This window comes from Rhinolophus sinicus, chromosome 4 (assembly GCF_057876585.1).
Source record: "Rhinolophus sinicus isolate RSI-liver-muscle chromosome 4, RSI-T2T, whole genome shotgun sequence".
Classification (NCBI taxonomy): Eukaryota; Metazoa; Chordata; class Mammalia; order Chiroptera; family Rhinolophidae; genus Rhinolophus; species Rhinolophus sinicus.
Window position 1 is genome coordinate 44,018,303 of NC_142504.1, and position 9,286 is coordinate 44,027,588.

General features: G+C 42.5%; 1 protein-coding gene across 2 annotated transcripts in view; it reads right to left on the reverse strand.

Moving 5' to 3' along the window:
• GNAI1 (G protein subunit alpha i1) overlaps positions 1-8,229 on the reverse strand; it is an 83,063-nt gene extending 74,834 nt beyond the window's left edge. Inside the window, exon 1 of one of the 2 annotated variants that reach the window (XM_019713052.3) lies at positions 7,529-8,229. In XM_019713052.3, the coding sequence (XP_019568611.1) occupies positions 7,529-7,646 (118 nt within the window). In that variant the 5' untranslated portion in view covers positions 7,647-8,229. Of the gene's footprint in view, positions 1-6,948; positions 7,027-7,528 lie in introns of those variants that run through there. The other variant, XM_074340655.2, reaches the window with a different exon arrangement.
• Between the last annotated feature and the right edge of the window lie 1,057 nt (positions 8,230-9,286).

Here is a 9,286-nt window from a genome sequence, read left to right on the forward strand (position 1 = left end):
TAGAGGTCCCTTCCTAGTATCTATTAAAATACCACGTCTTCCCTCTTTGCCAATAGGAGGAATTATTTTTGTGTATATATCTTGTTGCCCTAAGTAGCTTGTAAATTCTCTTAAGGTTTTCATAAACCTAAGGCATAACCTGACACTAAGAATACAGAACACCCTTTGCAAATATCACCAATGGTAATTCTCACCACATAAGGACAAGCAAGACATAAAAAAACACTGTGGTGAGCTTCTGAGCACGCTGCGGGCTCCCAAAAGCCAAATTTACCATCACATCATCATCCCATGGGACAGATAACTGTGAGAATATATTTAATGCCTCCTTCTGTTACCATTTGCATTTTAAGAAAGCAATCTAATAACATGGAGTAGCACTGTAACAATCTTGTTGAAAACAAAGTGTCCAGAATATTGAAATATAAAAGTGACATTTCACTCTATCATTTAATTTACCAAGACTCACAATATTTTTCTGATCATGCAACAGAATTTAGGCCCCCCAAATTAATTCCATTTTTTTTTTAGAAAAAAAATGTGTTAGGAATAATGTTGATCTTAGTTACTCTAACCAGCAAGATATAAAAGAGATACACTGGGATACATTGGGCCAGAATTCACTAAAATTACCCAAGGCACACGGGAAACTTTTATCCTTTGAAGGCCTACTAGTCAAAATTAATGCACATTCACTGAACCTGTCATTCATCTAATCAACGTTTATGAAAGGACAACTATGTACTACCCCAGTAAGTGATAAACAAGTCAGACAGATTCATGCTGAGATGGAGCCAACTCCACAGACGCAACAGACAATAAAAATGTAAAGGGACAAGATTTCAAAATGGTGTAATTATGAAGGGAGAGGAAGGAAGACTAATTCAGACTGGATGGTCAGGAAAAACTTCACTGAAGACAAAGAACAGTCTTATTCTTTCACACTACGTCTCAAGTGAAAAACACATCACGAATTCAATGTGAAGCATCAGAAACTGGTAATTTTGCTGTTAGCATGATGGTCACAAAAATTACAAAGGATTGAAGAATACAAAATTGCAGTCATTACGCATTCCCTAAAGTTACCCATGAGATATTAATAAGGATATCTGCAAATGGGATGCTGCTAAAACAAACATTAAAAAATATATGTATGTGGAAATGGCTTTGGAATTATACAATGGACGAAAGAATTTTGAGGAGCAGGAGAAAATGCCTAGAATGCCTTGATACACTTTTGGAAATACAGATGTTAACGTCTCTCCTAGTGAGAGCTCAGAAGGAATTGAGAAACATGGTAGAGAAAATATATATGATCTTAGGAAATATCTAAATTGTCATGAACAGACTGGGAATAGATATGCGAACTTTGAATGTACTACTGGTGAGGGCTTGGATGGAAAGGAGGAACATGTGATTAGCAACCAGAGGAAAGATGATCCTTGTATACAGAGGCAGAAAGTTTAAGTGAATTAAGTCCTTCAGTTGTTTAAATGAAGAGATTTCCAAGAAAACTGTAGGTGTGACCTGTTTTTTTATGCCGGTTATAGTAAAATGGGAGAGCAAAAAGATAAATTAAGAGAGAACAAAAATGAAAAGAATGCTGTTAAATCACCATAATTCTACAGACAAGAAAGAGGCTAACAAAATGACTCAGCTGCAAACATGTGCTACCTTTCATTAAAAAGAAAGGATGACTCCCAGGGTGGAGTCCACGGCCCAGAAAGTGGGGCAGAGTCACAGAGGCTTATTCCCAGGCCTTGAAACCTAATGTAGTTTGGAAAGAACATGAGACTAATGACTCCTTGTTCCTTTCCACTTTCTCCCTTTTTGAACCGAAATGTCTATAACTGCCTGTCCCATCATTCTATTCTAGGAGCAGATAACATGTTTCCTAGTTCCATTGGGTTGCAGATAAAGAAGAATTTTGCCCCAGTATGGATTACACCCAGAATCTCACCCATAACTGAGTAAGATCATGAGAGTTGGATGAGATTTTGGGCTTTGACTTGATGCTGTAATGGGTTAAAACTTTTGGAGACATTGATACTAGGTAAATGAATTTTCCTTGCAGGATGGACATGAATCTTTGGGAACCACAGGGCAGATTGTGGTAGGCAGAATAATAGTCCCCAAACATGCCCGTGTCCCAATCCCTGGAACCTGTGAACATGTCACACTACATGGCATAAGGAACTTTGCAGATGTGATCAGAGATAAGGATCTTGAGCTGAGACTTATTCTGGATTATCTAGGTGGGCCCAATGTCATCACAGGGTCCTTGTAAGTGAAAGGGAGGCAGGAGAGTGTGCTACATGAGAAAGAGTCCATCAGCCATTGCAGGCTCTGAAGATGGAGAAAGGTGCCATGAGCCCATGAGAGCTGGCAGCCTCCAGATAGAAGTTGGAAAAGGCAAAGGAAGGGATTCTCCTCTAGGACCTCCAGAAGAAACTATCCCCTGCTGACATCCTCATTTGACCCTGCGAAACCCTTTCTGGACTTCTGGCCTCCAGAAAGGTAAAAAAAAAAAAAAAAAAAAATTATATATATATATAGCATTGTTTTGAGTCGCTAAGTTGTCATAAGAAGCATTCATTTAAAAAATATCTCTGCCCTATTTCTGTTAAGGTTTTCAACTAGTATTTTACCAGATATGAGAGAAAGCAGCCCAATAAGCACAAGATTAGGTGCAACCGACCTTACTTCATTAGGCTCAAATGCCATCTGGGATCTGAGCTTCACCAATGTCACACTCTGGGAAGTCACACATTGGGTAACTACATTCCACAACATGTGACCAAGAAATATGTGACCTAGAAATGTGACAAATACATTCAGGTCCTCCCATGTGAATTTGTGGTATCTTGAATTTTCCAAAGCAGAGAGATGTGTAACAAAAGAAAAATTAAGATTGTGGTTGGGTATTTAATTTTTAAAAAATTACAGCAATCTTTTTCAGGTTTAAAAATATTATCTCCTACTAACTCCTATAAAATAGGCATTATATTCTCTAAGCTCTTCTACTAAATCCTATAATATTGGCATTATATTTCCTATCATGGATAAATTTAGCAAAGCTCACGCTCTGTATTTACATGTAAAAGAGACCAAAATAAAGATCAGAATGTGAGATGTGTCCTAACAAAAAACAGTTTCAAGGAATAGCACTATAACGGCAACAAAGCACACTCTTCCAATGAAACAGCCATTGTCATTTTCTCTAATTCATCTAATTTATCATATAATAGAATGACTGTTAAAAGTTCTCATAAATATGGAAAAAGAAATTTTAAACCAAACAATTTGCATTTAGATACCATGCACTTATTTTGGGCCATAATAACACTATTACCATTCCTTTTTTGTTTACGTTGTTTGGGTAGCTATTTATTCCCATTGACACTGAAAAAGACAAATAATAAAGTTTATATTCTAGGTAAGTCCTAATTCTACACAAGGTATTACCACAATTAAGAACCAATGATGCAAAGTAAATGGGTTGTTAGGGATACAGGATGACTTATAAAGACTCTGCCCCTAACATGCTCACACTAGTGGGGGAAGCAGGCAGTAAGACTAAGCAACACCAGAGTCCAAATCTGCTTTACCATATGCCAACTGTTACTATTTGGAGGAGGAGAGCGCCCTGAGGAAAACAGTGTAAGGACAGAGGGATGCCAGGTCTAGAAAAAAGTTTTTATTCTGCAGGCCATGGAGAAATCAACAAAGGTTTCGGAGCAAAGAATTATCATGGTACCTATGGTTGAAAGAACAGCTGGAAGCAAAGAGCAGCAGCAGGACAGCCAACCTGGAATGAAGCTGCCAAGCAGACAAGAAGTTGGAATTGTAAATGTGAGAATGAAAAACAGACGATACAAAAAAAAATCAACCCTCTTAAAACATACTTTAATACCACCTGTAGCTTCTATCAAAGGAATTGCTAATACAAGATGGTGAGTGAGCAAGAAGCACATAACCCATGTTGAAATCCTAGGTTCATTTATTCAAGAAAAACAGGCTTTCTGACATCTAAGATCCTGAGCCAATTCTAAGGAAATAGCTCAAGTAATGCAAAACCCAAAAGCCCTGCAATTCCAGAATTTCTCAACCAAGGAAGTCATAGGGCAAGTATAAAGGGAGCAAAAAAAGATTAATGATGTAGCTTCTCAAACAGCTGGTTGGTGGCAGTAATGGAAAAATATTTACCAAGCAAAAGAAATCTAATCCCTCATCTCACTTTCACTCCACCTATAATATTTAAACCAAGCTAAAGAAGGAGATAAGGGTGTCGATTTTTATTTGGGTTTTCTTGTGAGGATGAGTGGAATGCAGGGAAGGATAATGAGGTAGAGTGAAAGAAAAGTTCAAAGCTTTAGAGTGAAATGACTTAGGAAGAATTAATTCATGAGATTTTACTCATTAACTCCTTACATCTTTGAAAATTATAATATCATATTTAATATGTACCCATATGTATGATATAGTCTCACTGAATCAACAGGCTAGGCCTCATGATACTTTCCTTAGAAGGATGATAAATTGTAACATCCTCAAAGATATAACAATGAAAAAATGTTTTCACCTGAGGGAATTAGCCATGCATAATGGAAAGAAAACTTTCCTTTTTAAAATAAGTTTCTCTATTTACTACTGTTTTCCTAATGCTAAAATCTAAAAACTAAACCTAAAGCCCTGAAACACCCAAACCCTGACCTAATTTCCTTTAGGTCAATGATTACATTAGGTCCTTTCTTTTTAAAGGCCTAATTCACTGGATAGGAAAATACCTCAGACTGAAAAAAAAAAAAAAAAGTTATCATAGACACCGTGTACCAAAATCTTTTTACTAATAATGTGCATCTTGTACCTGAATCTCTGAACTCAGATGTCTAAAAACATAATAGGTCTTAAGAAAAAATGCAATATGATGAATTACTTAATCCACTGTCTTATATGCACTTTGGAGGCACTGTGCCTTAAATAAATTTTTAAAAAAAAATCATCTGATGAGAAAAACAATGAAGAGGAAGAAGACCTAATGTAAATGGAATTGACATTGGTTGTGCGTTACCTAGAGACCATTTTATATTTCTAGTTGATTCAATTGCTGTGTTTTGTAGGGAATGATTTTATTGAGCTGCTTAAACATCCAAAAAAAAAAGAACCAAAGGTCAACACTTCACTGCTAAAGTCAAAAAATAAATGTTTTCAAACATTCCAAGGATTAAGATTTATGAAATAAGTAAGCCAGCATTCTGTTTATAGGAACTAGGGTGTTGGAACTGGGCAAAAGGGTAGAGTAAGACAGATAAAGAGGGGAGGAAGAAGAGTGCTGGGCCAACAAGACAAAATTTCTGTAGAAAAGAGATGTAGGAAAAAACAAAAAGACTAAAGGTAGAAAAGACAGCTGAAGGAATTCTCTTACCTACAGATTTTAAAAACCATTCTGAAATATTTCTAATGTCACTGGTATGGAGAATCAAAAAATCCGTTATTTCTTCTGAAAATCCCTGCTCTGCTACACCTCTCACAACTCTCGCTATTGTTAGCTGTAGAGATGCAACTTTTGGTTCTACATTACACATTCAACTTTATTTAATTGTTAATCTAGAACAGTGGTTCTAGGCCTGAGGTTAATTTTTGCTCCCAGGTGGCTTTTGGGGGACTATCTGGAGAAATTTCCGAGAGTTACAGGTTAAAGGGGGCTGCTACTGGCATCTAACCAGGTAGAGGCCAAATATACTGCTGAACAACCAACAACGCACAAGACAACGTGCGCATCAAAGAATTATCCTGCCCAACATGCTAATAGTGCTAAGGCTGAGAAACAGTGATCTCTTCTGAATATGAGGAAAAGCCTACTCCTTGGACCTGTATCCTAGTCATCTCTCTCTCACATACATGGAATTAAAGCACAGACCACCACCAGAGGACTTATTTTTCAATTGCTTTAAACATGGTAGATGGCTGGTTCAAACTACAACACACTGAAATGATATTATCAGGAATGCAGAAATGCAAGAACTTTTTAATCCTCCTTTTGTTTCATTTCTGTCAAGCACAGCACATTCAATTCATAAAAGGAGCACCTACATGTTTCCATACCAAGGTGTTTCTCTTCTGCGCTCAATGTACTAAAACATACACTGACCTTGGCAAAATAAAGTATTTCTCATGAATGTATAAACTTAGTAAACGGCATTAAGAAAGATTTACGTTGGGAGTGAGGATGAAGAAAGCCACCCAGGTCTTTAAAATGCAAAGTTATTTCACAGTTTGCTTGCAAATGACTCAGAGCATTATTACTTTTAGTCATGCCAAGTTTGCTGCTTCTAAGCCTACAAGTAATAGAGAGAGAAAAAAAAACCATATTTCCTGCAGTCATTAAACCAATGAAACAGAAGCTTACTGAAAACAGATTTGTGCCGTATTTCTTTTTTATTATAACTGTTACAAAAATAAAAGCAATAGCTCGGAGTGCAAATGAAGATTCTGAGAAACCTTTCATCTACCTAAATACCTACAGCGTGTGCGGGGGGGGGATACGGGGGGGGGGCGGGGGACAAGCAAACAAAAGGAAAACCTAACTCAGACATCTACAAATCTTTCGCTGTCAATATTTTCCTAATGTACCCCTCAGTCAACACCCTGGCTTTCTCTTTCTGTTATCTCCCTTGAAACAACCGGAAAAGACCTCCACACAGCGTTTCACCAAGAGCACAATACTAAGAACAAATAAAAAGCCTTGGCGTCGTACCCAGAAAATCTCCTTCATCAGAAACCATGGCAGCGGAGAGAGAACCCCGTTGTCCGGCGCAACCCTTTCGTACCTTCACATCGGTTTTGACCGCTCGAGTTCTCTTACTGGAGCAAACGTTACCCAACTTTGATGGTTTCCCGGTCCCCACAGTAACAAGAATCAAGCATGCAGCGTAGTAGCCTACCTACCTCTTCACGCAAATGTCATCAGGTAAATGTTATCAGTGTTCCATCAACACTGAGTCGCCACAGGAAGTTAACAGGAAAGACATTTCAATCCCACAGAGGCCCCACAAAAGGTGCACTGATTTCACAAAATGTGGCACTCTTGACGTGGGAAAACGCCAACCGCGACACGACACCATGTGCGAAGGGTTTCGGGGTGGGAGGTGCTTTTATTTTCTCGTCACGAAGGCCCCTTTATCTTTATAAAGCTAAGCTAACTTCAATGAAAAAGGGGCTCCTCAAGCTCCGCTCCTCGGCTCCCCGCGGGGTCCACACCAAGGCACGCGCGGGTAGCTCCCGCGCCACGGCCGGCGAGTTCTCACCGGCCAGGAGGCGGGAGAGAGGCAGCCGCCCCCGCTCCGCACCTCCCAGACAAGCTCCCGCTGGGGAACCATCCTGGGCGCTCGGAGACGCGCCCTCGGCCGCTGTGACACGTCCCCTCCCGGGTTCCGAGCGCCGAGGGGCCCGCAGCGTCCCCCGCCGCGCGCCGCGCCCAGCCCGCCCGCCCGACCCCCGGGGCCGCGGGGCGCCCCGCCGCCCTCACCGAGCAGCAGCAGCTTGACCTCGCGCGCCGCCTTCTCGCCATCCTCGCGGAGGTTCCGGTCAATCATCTTACTCCGCTCCACCGCCGCCTTGTCCTCGGCGCTCAGCGTGCAGCCCATGGTGCCAGGAGCGAGAGCCTGCCGCCGCTCCCTTCAAGTCCGGCGCGCTGTCTCGAAACACAGGTGAAAGCTTTCTCTCCCGACGCCGGCCACAACACTCCCACCCACTTCCTAAACCGAGCGAGGAAAGCGAAGGAGCAAACAGCGCCGCGCGGCTCTTCCCCACGGCCGGGTTCCGCTGCTGGCGTCCCTCAGCGCCCCCGAAGTCCCGGTTTTGAGGCTCTGGGCACAGCGGCTGCCACCCTCTCACCCGTAGTCGCGCTGCAGCCTGGAGAAGCCCGACAGAGCTCGGCGTCCTCGCGCCGCCGCGGCCCCGCCTCTGCCCGCCCCTCCCGCCACCGCGGGACCACTCCCAGAGCGCGCTCCCGCGCACGCACGTGCCCTCGGACAGCGCCCCCTCCGACGGGCGCGCGCGCTCCCGCGGGTCCGCTGACTCCCGCGCCGCGTCGCTCGGTGGTCACCGCCGCGCGCGCCCCGTGGCAGAGCCCGCGGAACCTCAAACTGTCCACGAGCTCCCCTCCCTCGCTCCCTCCGCGGGAGTGGGATAATTTCTGCCCGTTTACTCACTCCCAGGGATCTGTGCGGACCCGCTTGCCTCTTCGGGTTTATGGGTGGGAGAGCTGCCAAAGTTTGGTAGCCGAAAAAAAGCTCGTCTTGGGCGTTTGAGCATGCCCAGCTCCGGCAGCCACGCAAAGGTTCTCGAAATGTAAACCTCTGTCGGCTGGCCTTCAGGACTGTGGGAAATAGAGGGAGCTGGGAAGGGAATGGAGCCGTGGCGGAAACAGAAAGCAGAGATGGTTAACACTGGGAATCAGGAGAGTGGAGAGAGGATAGGAGGTCACTTCCTTCAGTTTGTCTTTCCTTCGTTCTGTTATCCCTCCCCTTCCATCATTCCCTCCTTCCATCCTCACATTGCACAGGCAGAGAACATTTTAAAGGATTTCCTCATAACCTGAGAAAATGTGAGGCAAAGTATCAAAGAGTATATTTTAAAATGACAAGGGGAATAAAACACCTACGCAAATAAATCTGCCCTACACCATAACCGCCCACTTCTAGGGTGTCCTGTAAATTTCCAAGCCAAGTTTTGAACCAATACTTATGAATATGTTAATAAATCATAAGCCACTGGGGATGTCATTTCTTTTTGTAGGCCTTAGCTTCCTCGCCCATAAAATGATACGGCGTTGATCCACGCTATTGCTCCACCCTTTTAGCTCTAACTGGTTTGGGGAGAAGCTTCTGAGGTTGCAGATGCATTTCACCCAACAGCAAATGAATAAGCTGTAGGTTTAAGGTCTGGTTCCTGTCAGTTGCACTACACCTTTCCATTACCGTCATAGCAGAGAATGTTGGTTGATAATAAGATGGGGCTGGTAGTAAAGAAAAACATTTTCTTTGATGTGTTAAAAATTAGAAAGTTGCTCTTTGGTTCCCATCTGGAACTCTTGTTTTCTAAAAACAATTAGTAAAAACTGTTTCCACGAAGGTAAGGCTGAGCTGATGCTACAGCAAGTATAGCTTTAGAGTGAGTCACATAAGCCAGGCCTGTGGCTTGCAGAAATTGCCAGTTTCCTCTTCATTGGACATGTCCTTTCCTGTTCTACAAAAGTCAAACCTGCTGGGCTCTAGAGATGCAA